The sequence below is a fragment of the Rhineura floridana genome, chromosome 15 (assembly GCF_030035675.1).
Source record: "Rhineura floridana isolate rRhiFlo1 chromosome 15, rRhiFlo1.hap2, whole genome shotgun sequence".
In the NCBI taxonomy this organism is placed as follows: Eukaryota; Metazoa; Chordata; class Lepidosauria; order Squamata; family Rhineuridae; genus Rhineura; species Rhineura floridana.
Window position 1 is genome coordinate 36,279,928 of NC_084494.1, and position 13,469 is coordinate 36,293,396.

The following is a 13,469-nucleotide window of genomic DNA, read 5'->3' on the forward strand; positions in this document are numbered from 1 at the left end:
GTTACTTTTCTGCTGCTGGTTCCCATGGATGCTCCGCGCGGAAATGCAGTCGTAAACCTCCCCGTGGTGCCCTCTTCCTCGTTCCTCTGCTGTTTTTTCGCTCTCCAAGTAATCAAAGACTGCTCTTCAGTTCTTTCTATATCATCTCTCCTTCCCTGATTGCCGTTCTAGTGAACCCCAGTGCCTTGTTAAAACATATTAACACCATCCCTCTGGTAGTTTGTGAGAAATGCTATACTGATCCCTTCTGTTTCCTGGCACTCGTACCCATTGGGATTTCAGCTCAACCAGGTCTCTTCTGGCACCTCTTCTTTTTCCAAAACTCATGCGATTAGTCAGCTCAGACTTATATGGAGGCAGACCTAATAGCTATGGTATGGAGAGGAGTCTCTGACTCCTACCATTCCCCCCCCCCCGGAATTCTTAATTATACCTGCTGGAAAATCACACATGCAAAGCAGATTGTCTTGGTGGAAGCCAAACCCTGTTGCTCAAGATGAGATTAATGTTATCTATCCTCTCCTTGTTTTAGCTGCCCCATGCAAAGAGGCTGCTCTAGGCAACCGAGAGTCACTTGTTACTCCTGTACATAGCTACTTAGTTCTAAAAATGGCTGCTCAGAAGCCAACTCCTTTGAGTTCAATGCACCTTATGTGCAGGTGTAGCAGAGGTGGCCTACAGGCCCCGTTTCTCCCCACCAACACCACCCTCAGCCCCACTAGGGCAGTGCCGACAGTATGACTTTGAATGCCAGTTGCCGAGTATCACAAGCTGGGAGAGTGCTGTTGCACTCAGTTCCGGCTTCCCAGCTTCCCATTGTGGCATCCAGTTAGCCACTGCGAGAACAGGAAGCTGGACTGGACGGACCTTTGGCCTGACCCAGCAGGGCTCTTCTTAGGTCCAGAGAGCAGGAATGCAGTCAGATTATAGCGATCATTGTTATTTTCTACCTCCACTGTCAGAGGCAGTATTCCTCTGAATCCCCATTGGTGGGAATCACAAGTGGGAAGAGTTGCTCTTGTGCTTAGGTCCTGCTTGCAGGCTTTCCATACAAGTGTCTGGTTGGCTGCTGTGAGAACAGGATGCTGGACTAGATGGGCCACTGGCCTGATCCAGCAGGCTCTTCTGATGAGAGTGGAGAGGTTTCAACCTCCCTGCCGATCTCGTAAACAGGGGAAGGGGAGACTGTAGTCTCTTTATGCCTTTGCCAAAGGGCCCCTTCTCCCTCTGGCATGGTTACAAGGTCTCGGAGAGGCTTAGGAAACAGGAAGAAGCACTTCCTGCCTCCCCAGTGCTGCCCTAGAGAACAAAAAGCGCCATATAGGATTTCAGCTTTAAGCAGTAACGCAGCTGTTGCCAACTTGGTGTCCTCCAGGTGAACTACACTCCCATCAGCCCGCACGGCCATATGATGCGGGGGCTGATGGGAGTTGAAGTCCAAAACGTCTGGAGGGCACCACGTTGGCCAAGGCTGACTCTGGTATGGTTTTCTCACTATCCTCAAAACAGGAGCAGAAGTCCACCATGCCAAAAACCTTTTTCATACCAGTTTGTATCATCTCTGAGCACACAGACTTGCCTAACCAATTTAGTTTTCTTTGGGATTTTAAAAGGGGAAAAAATTATCTGTGGGGGTACAGATGCAAGAAGACACCTCGAGTGAAATGTTGTATTAGCAGCTGTGCTTAGCAAATGTATGTGTGAGTTAGCATACAGGGAGGAGTAAATCGCCCAAAACCAGCCTGTAACGGTGTGTAATGTGTCTGTCTCTGTGCGTATATCAAACATATATTTCCAGAAGTCACTTTTTCCCCGTTAAAAAAATTGGGGGAGGGGGAAGAGAAATATTATAACTCAGCCTTTGCAACCTGGTGCCCTCTGGAAGTTTTGGACTATAGCTCCCATCAGCCTCAAAGCACCAGGATGGCAAAGACTGCTTGTAATTCAGTTTATTCTCCCTCCAGCATTTATTCACTGCAACGTATTAGAGCTTAATCCATCCTGGTTAACATTTCAAACACATGCCATTTGCTCAGAGGTTCCTGTCTTAGTTCCCTTGAAAACGGTGTAATTGAAACTGGGGGACAGCCAAAAAACACAGAGGTGCACCCCTATTGGAACAGCCCTTGGCGCTGGCAAGCTGGATGGAGCAGAGTTCCTGGGTTCCGGCTTTTGCTAAAGTTAACAAAGGAGAACAGAGCAGGAAACACAATGGTGTTAAAAAGTGAACTCGAAGAGCAAAATCTTCAAATCTGATCACCGTTTTGGTGGAGGGATCTCTGCATCAGCACTTTAAATATTCTGAGATTTTGGATTCAACCCAGGTGGCATCTGAATTCAGGAAAAGTATGCAATTAGGAAAGAAAGAAGTCTGCATAATTTCCTTTCAGACCCAGCTAAGATTCCCAGACTTTCTCCCTGCTTGGGAAAGGAGTGAAGAACAGACTGTTTCCCCACCTTCTGAGCAAATTGCTTACCTGTCCACCCCTCTGCATGTGCTTCTGTTTCCTTCATTGACACACCTGCAAACTCAGTTTGGAGGCTGGAAATAGCAGTCCTGAAAACCAAACAGAAGGCTGTGGGAAGATTACTAGGATTGCTGCTTTTAGAAGCCCTCTGCCTTCAGCGTCCGTTGTATGTGCAGAAATCTAACAGGTGCACCAAAATCCAACCGATGCAGCCTTTTGGGGCTTCCTGTAATGATACTACACCTGTTGAATTTCTGTTTGTCATGCAGCTACTAAATGGCATAAAACAAACACAAGAAATGAAGGCTGTTTGGGCATCCTTTCGACTGCCACGTAATGAGAGGATGTTTGCATTCCAGCACCACCACCCCAAAAAGCATAGTTAAACCATGCCAGGGCTTTGGGAAAGACTGGTATGTAGAAAATTATAGTCCTAGGCTCTTAGCTTGTCTCTTCCAGTCCACTTCATCCTAGACCCTCACCCCCCATTTTCTCTTTGTTGTTTTGAGATGCTAAGGAGCCCCTACCTTGCACCCATATTTTGCCATCAGCTCACCATTATTAAACTGTAAATAGACACGCCCTCCACACTCACTTGTCCTTGAAACTCTATCACTAGACTTTTAGGAAGCCCCCTGCAATCTTTCATTGACCAGCAATAAATAAACCTTTCCGTTGATTTCATCTTCACCTTGGCCACTCTGGGAAGAAACCTTGGTGCAGGCGTGGCTGGTGGCTCCATGTCGGTGTGGCAGTGGGATCCGCTCTGAGATTTAGTCTGAACTTTCAAGGAGCTGATACGGGGCCACCAGCCGCGGCTGCCCTGGTGTGTCCCTGCACTTTCCCTTATGAACCAGGGGGTCAATGCCCGCGCTGTAGAAATCACAGCTGGGGCTGCGCCATCTTCCCCAAACGTAGCTATTACAACTTGCCACTGACATCCCAGTCTCGGCAGCAGGGCCTCCGCAGTGGCTTTCCGTAATATCTCCTTCCTTTTAATATAGAAATCACACTGGATTGTATTCTTTTGGCCTACGCGTATATTCTTTATTTTTTAAACAAACAAAATAACTTTGTAAACTGTCGAGTGAGATGGCTTGCCATGCCCTCTGCTGAGCTCTCTGTTGAATCTTGCATGATTTCTGTCTTACCCGATTCCCGTCCGTCCAGGCTCACTGGAAGAAAAGGGGAGGGGGTACTTAGCATGACAAAAATATCACTATGCTATTGCTTACCTGTTATTAACAAATTAATAAAAAGTGTTTCTATGTGCATTGCGTACAGAACTCTCCCTTTCTACTCTCTCTGTCAGAGATGAACTGGCAATAATCTAGCCCAGTGCAACAGCCAAGCCTGGTGCCCTACAGCTGTTGCAGCTGCCATGAGCGCCAGCGAGCATGGGCAATGAACAGGGAAGATGGGAGTTGTAGGCTACAACATCAGGAGGGTACTGCATTGGGTCATCCTGATCTAGTCCAAGAGCTACAGACAAGAGCTGACCCCAGAAATATAGCAAAAAGCCAAGAGTTCGAAACATATTACCCAAATGTGATGCCAGTGGGTGAAGTTCAGAGTAGTTATCACATGTAGAGATGCTAGAAATGTTAGCAGAGGCTCTTCAATAACGCAGATGGAGTCCAGAGAGAAAATCCTGGTAGAAGTTTACTGAACAAACTGAACAAAACAGTATACAAAAATGGACTGCCTTCAAGTCAATTCTGACTTATGGCGACCCCATGAACAGGGTTTTCAGGGTAAGCGGTATTCAGAGGGTGTTTCCCATTGCCTTCCTCTGAGGCTGAGAGGCAGTGACTGGCACAAGGTCACCCAGTGGGCTTCATGGCTGTGTGGGGATTCGAACCGTAGTCTCCCTGGTTGTAGTCCAACACCTTAACCACTACACCACACTGGCTCTCAAACAGTATACAACTTCAGCCAAATAAACAGGTTTTTAAAATCTTTTTGACAGGCTTGTTCAGTGCAGATTGAACCCCAAGTTCCCCAACATACCTTCTTTGTAAATAGCCTATCAGGGCACGTGCTACCCCAGTAAAGATCAGACGCCTGCCCCGGTTGCTCTGCAATTTCTCTACCGGCCCCCTCTTGGCTAGTTCTCTCCCTGACAGCAGAATTAACCCTTAAGTTACACACGGAATGATCTCTACTATTGCACTTCCAACAAAAGCACTCAGGATTGGAAAGTAGGAAAAGTCCAGGATTAGGAATCTGAAAGCAGCAGGGATATTTCTATTGGCATAACCCCATAAAGTCCTTGCCCCAAGGGGTTTACAATGTGAAACTGAACACAGCAGAGGCAACGAAGGGAAGAGGTGTAAACAAGAGAATATGGGATTATTTCAGTTGCAGACTCTTAAATTACAGTGGAGTATGAGGACTAAGGAGTTGTGCCAAAGGATGAACAGAAAAGTTGGGGTTTGAAGGAAGGGAGATGACATCACACAGCTGTTCTGGGTGACACAGGTATTCTGGGAGTTAGGATAGGAACTAAGGGGAAAGGCTGGGGAAGGAACTCCTGGACAGGCAGAACTGGGATGCAAGGATTTCAGAATGAAGAGGTCTGGGTAAGCAACTTCCAGAGAATTCAACTACAAGCCATCCAAGGCAGCCTCCCAGCCTGTTCCATCACATGTGCTAGTCCCAGCTCTCCTGCAAAAGAACCCAAGAGATCAGACTCCCAGCATCCTTTGCTTTAGCTTCAGTTCCACCAAAGCAGCCCTTGCCAGCCTGATACCCTCCAGATATTTTGGACTCCAGCACTCATCAGCCCCAGCTAACACAGTCATGCCTATATCCACCCCAGGCTGGGGGTTATGTGAAGAACCACCTCCTCCCATGTAAACCTTCCTGCCGCCACGTTCATCTTCAGAGACCCTTCTATGGGAGCTCCCACCTGTGGAGTGAGTGAGGGGTTGGGGCTCCTTGGTGGTGGCTCCCTAGGGAGCTTGATTAAGGAGCATCTCTTTTGTCATTTATGCAGCCAATCAAAACAGTTGCATTCACTTGGGCTTTTGAGGAACTAGGGCAGCCTTCTCCAGCCTTGTGCAGAGGGCAACTCCCAATAGCCTCAGCTGTGCAGTGTTGCAGTCCAAAATATCTGGAGAACACCAGGCTGGCAAAGGCTGCGCCAGAGCCATTCTTCCTCCCGGAAAACTCCACAAAGTCCTGTTTCACCCCCATTCCAGGTCCTTGCAACCCTTTGCATTCACCTCAGTGAATTTCCCAGGAAGCCCAAGTGTCAGCCCTGACTCCCTTTCCAGAACATCCAGAGCCCTCGACTCCCATCACCCTTCCAGAAATTCCTACTCCCCACCCACTGCCTCTTTTCCTTGTATAAAGAAAAAAATTCATGACTCCTCATTAATTCTGGGCCAATAAGAGTTGCCTCATTGCATTTGACCCAAGGCGCAGTGTTCCCTTTCTAGAAATGGCCAGTCAGGTGCCTATTATGACAATCAAGAAGCACAGCTGGAAGAAGGGGGCAGCAGCACCCCTTTGACACTTGTGCCCCAACTCCAAGATATATTGCCTCTCTGCACATGCAGGCTCCAGATGTTGTTGGACTGCAGCTGTACTGCCTGGGGCAGATGGGAGTTGTAATCCACCAGCATCTGGAGGGCACCAGGATGGCAAAGGCTACAATGAGCAATCATGGTTAGTAACCTTTCCTCTTCTCCCTCTAAAATAACTCAGGAGTCCTGGCACCTCTCCTGCCCCCAAAAGAACCCAGGCGTCCTGGCACCTCTCCACCCCCCAAAAGAACCCAGGCATCCTGGCACCTCTCCTTCCTCCAAAAGAACCCAGGCATCCTGGCGCCTCTCCTCCCTCCAAAAGAACCCAGGCGTCTTGGCGCCTCTCCTCCCTCCAAAAGAACCCAAGCGTCCTGGCACCTCTCCTCCCTCCAAAAGAACCCAGGAGTCCTGGCACCTCTCCTGCCCCCAAAAGAACCCAGGCGTCCTGGCGCCTCTCCTCCCTCCAAAAGAACCCAAGCGTCCTGGCACCTCTCCTGCCCCCAAAAGAACCCAGGCGTCCTGGCGCCTCTCCTCCCTCCAAAAGAACCCAGGCGTCCTGGCGCCTCTCCTCCCTCCAAAAGAACCCAGGCGTCCTGGCGCCTCTCCTCCCCCCAAAAGAACCCAGGCGTCCTGGCGCCTCTCCTCCCCCCAAAAGAACCCAGGCGTCCTGGCGCCTCTCCTCCCCCCAAAAGAACCCAGGCATCCTCCTGGCTCTCACTGTCCTTTATTGTTCGCTAACCGCGCCCCCCCTTCATCTTTGAGTCTTGCCCTGCTCCTACGACCCTTATTTTGACCAGCACCGAGCTCAACAGCAACGGCTCGCCCTCAGAGAGTTGATTGGCTCGATTCGGCGACGTGAGGCGGGACCTACATAGCCTGGCCGCTTCCTGATTTCTCCTCCCGAATCTCTTTTCTTTCCCGTTGGACCGCTGCTGCTGTCAGTCAACTAGCCACCCGGAACTGTGTGCTGCTTGTCTGTCGGAAATGAGTGAGTGAGACAGCATGGAGTTATAATGGGGGGGATTTTGCAGTGGGGAGGGGGCAGCTCAGGACTCCTCGTTTCCTTTTTCCTACCTTTGGGATGCCTGCTAGGAATTAGGAGTCCTGGTTTATTTTGGAGAGGCCTGAGGTCTGGACTCTGGATCCATTGGAACGGGAGAGCGACAGACCGGGATTGCACCCATCCACCTACCCACCCGCTGTCCCCATTTTGCAGGCCTAAGAACTGCCCGATAGGCAGAAATTCAGCATGTTAAGCTGCTGTTCAAAGTAGTATTTACACAGCAGCGTTAAGGGACGTGGAGCTTTGTCTGTCTTGTTTGTTAATCAAATAATTCCCACACCATTAGTTTTCAGGGTAGTGTACAAATAAAATGATAATATAACATGTCAAAACAAAAATACAATAAAGACATTAAAACAGCTGTTAGAACCATCATTTTTAAAAAAGGCCTTTAAAATATTATTTGAAAGTCTCATACAATAAAATGGTCTTTATGAGTGAAGGGAAGTGGGAGGAACTGGAGAGAGGACTCTGTCCTGAGGAGCTTACTGTTTAAGGACAGAGAATGCAGGACCAGAAGCAGCAGAGATGGGAAGGAAGGTTGAAGATGGAGAGGGAAGTAAAAGTAACAAGGGCTGGCTGTGAGCAAATGCCTCCAGGACGGATTTTTCTGGCCAGGAGGATCCAGATGGCCTTCCTCAAAGTAAATCAGTTTCCTGATACAGTCTGTTGTGGTGTTGCTGTCTTTCCCAGGTAAGCAACAGGGAGGCCACCTGTCTTGTTGAAGCCCATGGAGTTGTGATGGGCTGAGAAGAAGTTAAGAAAGCCCAACTCAGCCGTGTGGCAAGTCCTCCTTCCGAGATGGCAGCAACATGTGCTGGAATTTTGGCACTGGAGCCGTTTCGCGTAACGCAGGTACTGCCTTGGAGGAGGGATGCTTTGTTCCTAGAGGCTTGCTGGGGCTTAGCTATGGATTTGGAAAGCTCCGTATCATATTCAGTGATAGGAATGAGACATCTCACCCCACACTTGCTCACAGAGCTAGAAGTGAATCAGACGGAAAGTTAAGTAGTCAAGTTTACTACAAACTTCAAATTTCACATTTGCTTCTACCTTTTTTTAAAAAAAGTGATTGTGGTGGTTGTTACTTTACCCTGTTTTTAAAATCAATAAAAGCAGCTTTGTTTGACTGCTGTTTCAAAATGTTTTCTAAAAGGAGTAAGGTTGGTATGTAATATGTTTCCAGGGTCTCAGTTCAGATGTGCCTGTCCACATACGCCTTTGCATTTGGGAGTGATACTGGATGTGGATTGTGTGAGCTGCCTAGACAGTATATAGGACTGCCAGCTGAACAGGGCAGAGGGGAAGGGAATGCCCTGTTCTGGTCTTGTGCCTTTAAAGCAGTGGTGGAGAACCTTCCCCTTGTGGCCTGCCAGGTACTTTTGCCCAGGCAACACCTACTTGCCCTACAGCTGATGTCATACATGACGTAAGGTGTGGGGCAGGTAAAGACAGGGCTGGGCCAAAAGGGGGTGTGCAGGCACCTCCAATCAGGTGACTGGCAGCCCTGTGCATAGCACTTTATAAGTGCTGGCAGTCAGCTGATCAATTTAACAGCCTCTTCATTCACTGAAATCAGGAGGTGATGCTTTTCACAGGCATGAGATAATCTCCTTCTATTGAGACCTAGTTAAGGTCACGCAGCTACAGTGGACTGCAAAGAGATTGGCAACCATATCAGGGAAGAGCGAGAGACTAGTAAAATGGTAGTTATCCAGGAGAGAAGGGGGCAGGCAATTGCCACCCCAGAACAACTTGCTCTATCTGGATTATCCCCTTCCTACTGTGTGTGTGTGTGTTATGTGCCTTCAACACGCCTTCAAGATTACGATTTATGGCAACCAAATGAATCAGGGGCCTTCAATAGCATCTGTTATAAACCACCCTGTTCAGATCATGCAAGTTCAGGTGTGTGGCTTCCTTTATGGAATCTGTCATGGCCCCGTCAGAGGACTCCTCAGATGAGGACGACTCGGGAGTAACAGCAGCAGACCCAGGAGCAGCAGGAGACACGGAGGAGCCTCCTGAGAATCCAGCTCCTTCTGCCCCTCAGCTGCAGAGCACCCCAGGGACAGCAGAGGCCCTGCAGCCAGACACAGACAGTGAACAGGATACTCCCCCCTCACCTGCAGAACGTAGACAGCAGAAGGTCAGGCAGAAGAGAGGCAGGCCTGTCTCCTTAAGGCCCAAACGCTGAGGGCTCACACCTGCTGTCCATCCTGCTCTTTATAAGGCACACCTTGGCTGCAGCTTGTTGCTGACTGCAACGTCAGGCGTGGCTTTGTGTAGACCTAGTTTCCCTACAGCATCTCTTTGACTGACCTCCTTGGCAATTGATCCCGGACCTCCACTGACCTCGCTTCTGGACTTCTGACTCGGCAAGTACGCTTCGGATAGGCCTGGCAGATTTACAACCCGACTGCTGGCTTTCCTTCCCTGCCAGAGACCCAGGAATTTCCAGCCCCCCCTGACACTGCTGATGCAGTGTAGAGCTGACAGAATCAATCCATCGCTTGTGTGGTCTTCCTCTTTTTCTACTCCCTTCTGTTTTTCCCATCATCATTGTCTTTTCTAGTGAATCATGTCTTCTCATTACATGTCCAAAGTGTGATAACCTCAGTTCCATCATTTTAGCTTCTAGTGATAGTTCTGGTTTAATTTGTTCTAACACCCAATTATTTTGTCCATGGTACGCACAAAGTTCTCCTCCAACACCACATTTCAAATTAGTTGATTTTTCTCTTACCCGCTTTTTTCACTGTCCAACTTTCACATACATTCATAGAGATCGGGAATACCATGGTCTGAATGATCCTGACTTTGATGTTCAATGATACATCTTTGCATTTGAGGACCTTTTCTAGTTCTCTCATATATATAATAATAATAAATAATAAATTTTATTTGTTAGTCGCCCATCTGTCCGAATTAACGGACACTCTGGGCGACTTACAACAATATGAAATACAATATAAAACACATACAATCAACAATCACAACATTAACATCAATTCATCTAAAACCATCCCTTCAATAATACAGTATAAGAACCTAGCCCACCCCAGAGATCCCATAGGCCTGCCTGAATAGCCAGGTCTTTAAGGCTCGGCGAAAAGCCATCAGGGAGGAGGCATGCAAGTTCCAGATGGTGGGGGCCACGATCGAAAAAGCCCTCTCTCTGGTCCGCACCAGCCTAGCTGTTTTCACCGGTGGGACCGAGAGAAGGTCTTGTGAGGCTGATCTTGTTTGGCGGCATATTTGGTGATACTGGAGGCGTTCCTTCAGATAAACTGGGCCGAAACTGTATAGGGTTTTAAAGGTTAACACCAACACCTTGAATTGGACCTGGTACACAACTGGCAACCAGTGTAGCTCCATCAACACTGGGGTGACATGGTCCCGGCGACGGCTCTGCTTTATTAAGCGTGCCACCGCATATCTACCCTCCCCAGTCCTAGCCGCCTTCTGATTTCTTGACTATTCCCTCCATTTTGGTTAATGATTGTGCCAAGGTATTGATAATCCTTGGCAAGTTCAATGTCCTCATTGTCAACTTTAAAGTTACTTAAATCTTCTGTTGTCATTACTTTAGTCTTCTTGACGGTCAGCTGTAGTCCTGCTTTTGTGCTTTCCTCTTTAACTTTCATCAGCATTCATTTCAGATCATTACTGATTTCTGCTAGTAGTATATCATCTGCATATCTTAAATGATTGATATTTCTCCATCTTTCACACCTCCTTCATCTTGGTCCAATCCTGCTTTCCGTATGATATGTTCTGCATATAGAGTAAACAAATATTTTGATAAAATACACCCGTCTGACATCCGAACCAGTTGGTTTCTCCATATTCTGTCCTTCCAGTAGCCTCTTGTCCATAGTATAGGTTGCGCATCAGGACAATCAGATGTTGTCGCACCCCCATTTCTTTTAAAGCATTCTGTAGTTTTTCATGATCTTCACAATCAAAGGCTTTGCTGTAATCTATAAAGCACAGGGTGATTTTCTTCTGAAATTCCTTGATCCGTTCCATTATCCATTCTATTGTTCTACCACCGACTGCCCTGTGGGAAGGATCCTGATGGCTTTGCACATGTTGATATTGTTTATTGTGCTTTTTAAAAATGCAGTTTAATGTTTCTTGGAAGGTTTGTATCCTGAAAGGTGATAAATAAATATACCTTTAATGGGACGGTCAGGGATAAAACACTTTCAACTGAGGGGCACTAAGGTTTCTGTAGAGATGGAAATGTGGCAGTGGTTTATAAAATGCTTTTGTGTTTTGGGGGAAAATGTGCATTTTATATATATTACTCATTTTTCACACAAAGTGCCATGACCCTAACTATGATTGAGTAGCGTGCAAAGTTTTCCTAGATCACATGGCAACGGCTGGAAGATAAGGGCTTTCTTTTTTAAGAGATGCATTTTGTAGTTTCAGACTCTCTCTTCTGTTTGCAGTCTCCACCGCTTGCCTATTATGTTCCAGATTTCATCACAGAAGCAGAGGAGGTATATCTTTTGCAACAGGTGTGTGCGTTTAATTTAGCCTTTCTGTGGTGTGTTAAGAATTAAACCAATGCCCAGTAAGAATTAAACCAATGGCCTTCGATGGTGACCAGCCAGAAGCCTCTGGCAAGCTCAAAAGCTGGGCATAATGGCAATGGCCCTCCTCTGTTGTGGCCTCTAATATCTGATAATCAGAGGTAGACTGCCTCCAAACTCAGAGGCCTGTTCCTAGATATCACGGCTGTTGACAGGCACATTTTCCTGGATTAATCTAATCTTTTTTTAAATAAAAGCGGCTGCTGTTACTGTTATTATTTCTTTATTAAATTTGTATCCCACTGTTCATCCCAAAGGGCCCAGGGTGGCAAACCAAAGGAGCCCAGGGTGGCAAGTGGTAAAACAATTAAAATTAAAACAGTCACATACCCTCGCAGCTGACAATGTTGAAGTTGCCAGGAACAGTATCTTTCAGCTGTCAAATAGTGGCTGGCATTCAAATGATGTGCACCCTTTTCGCTTTCAATAAACTGATTTCCAGCCGTAGTGGTAATTTCTGTACAACGTTATAGTGGGCGGGATTGTTTACTCTCCCTGTCCTTCCATGGCGCTGCTGTGATGGAAGATGTAAGCAGCAGTACAGTGGCAAATTCAGAAGTGCAGGGTCCCTCCATGATAATCACAGCCACGCCCCCCTTTTCCACTTTCCCTCTTCTCCCATGCTCTCCATGTCATCTCACAAGTCCATTATCCACTATAGCAGATGTCCCTAGGAGCCGATCAGCCAGGAAAGCAGAGGTTGTGTATTAGCTATTGAGTAGAGTCTTCCCAGCGGCTGACTCACCTCCTTTCATTGGTTCCAGTCAGCACAAAAGGACAAGGACTCTTAGTGGCTAACACACTCCCTTTTCATGCTGATTGGCTCATACATAGGGACCTGACTGGGACCCTGCTCCCAAAAAAGTAACAGGTCTACAACCCCGGACAACCACACCCCTGGACTTAAGTGTTCCTGTTTCAGAGAGAGGGAGCTGAGATTATAAGCGTATCTGTGTGATGCTTTGGAAGACGGCTGAGTGCACCCAGTGTCCTTCTGATGCTTGTCGTTTGCATGGGACTATCTTGTGTTTTCTGTCTCCAGGTTTATGATGCCCCCAAGCCCAAGTGGACTCAGCTGTCGGGGAGGAGGCTGCAGAACTGGGGTAGATTTTGTGTGTGTCTGTGCGACTCTGCATGCGTAACATTATACGACACTGGTTTGTGGGTGGCTTAGGTTGTGTCCAGGCTGATGGGAAGGCTAGTGTTTTGGACAATCATTTATTGAATTGGTGCTACAGACCTTCCTTATCCTACAGTCTTATTATTATTATTATTATTATTATTATTGCTATTGCTATTTTTTCCTGCTTAGCACCTCCTCACATCCCCCGTACCGAGTGGTTTGTTGCAGCAAAGAGTTGCGTAGCCATTTAGGTCCCACTTCTGCTACCCATTTAAAGCGGTACGATACCACTTTAAACAGTCATGACTTCCCCCAAAGAATCCAGGGAACTGTCGTTTGTGAACGGTGCTGAGCGTTGTTAGGAAGCCCTTGTTCCTCTCACAGAGCTCCAGTGTCCAGCATTCTCTGGGAAGAGGGATGGATTATTAAACCGGCACAGACACAGGCGCATGCTGGCTGGGGCTAGTGGGGGGCGCCAGGTTGGCGAAGACTGTCCTATAGATATTATTTGATGGTTTGTGTGTTGGGAGGAAAACAGACGGATAGAGTGTGTCCTGTCTGTCTTTCAAATATGTTCACTTCTCAGAGGATACTAACTTATTTATGTCTCGCTTGTTCTACAATTGTACTTGGAGCAGTTTTTTTCTTTAAAGCACATTAAAATTCAATAGCAAGAATATA

At 47.4% G+C, this 13,469-nt stretch overlaps 2 protein-coding genes and 1 long non-coding RNA gene across 10 annotated transcripts in view; 2 read left to right on the forward strand and 1 right to left on the reverse strand.

The window, feature by feature from the left end:
- Positions 1 to 3,692, forward strand: part of CLIP3 (CAP-Gly domain containing linker protein 3) — a 36,795-nt gene extending 33,103 nt beyond the window's left edge. For 2 of the 3 annotated variants that reach the window (XM_061596751.1, XM_061596752.1), the window contains exon 14: positions 1 to 3,692. In XM_061596751.1, coding sequence (XP_061452735.1) covers positions 1 to 55 — 55 coding nt within the window. In that variant the 3' untranslated portion in view covers positions 56 to 3,692. The other variant, XM_061596750.1, reaches the window with a different exon arrangement.
- LOC133370434 (uncharacterized) lies at positions 3,558 to 7,218 on the reverse strand. The gene is made up of 3 exons (XR_009759131.1): positions 7,073 to 7,218; positions 6,870 to 6,973; positions 3,558 to 3,643 (listed from the first exon to the last, which is right to left on the reverse strand). It is a non-coding gene; the product is annotated as an uncharacterized LOC133370434 (long non-coding RNA).
- The window catches only part of ALKBH6 (alkB homolog 6), a 26,274-nt gene continuing 19,336 nt past the window's right edge, over positions 6,532 to 13,469 (forward strand). For 3 of the 6 annotated variants that reach the window (XM_061596754.1, XM_061596755.1, XM_061596756.1), the window contains exons 1-4: positions 6,532 to 6,986; positions 7,755 to 7,916; positions 11,522 to 11,590; positions 12,708 to 12,768. In XM_061596754.1, the coding sequence (XP_061452738.1) occupies positions 7,863 to 7,916; positions 11,522 to 11,590; positions 12,708 to 12,768 (184 nt within the window). In that variant the 5' untranslated portion in view covers positions 6,532 to 6,986; positions 7,755 to 7,862. The remainder of the gene's footprint in view (positions 6,987 to 7,754; positions 7,917 to 11,521; positions 11,591 to 12,707; positions 12,769 to 13,469) is intronic. The other 3 variants (XM_061596757.1, XM_061596758.1, XM_061596753.1) reach the window with 3 other exon arrangements.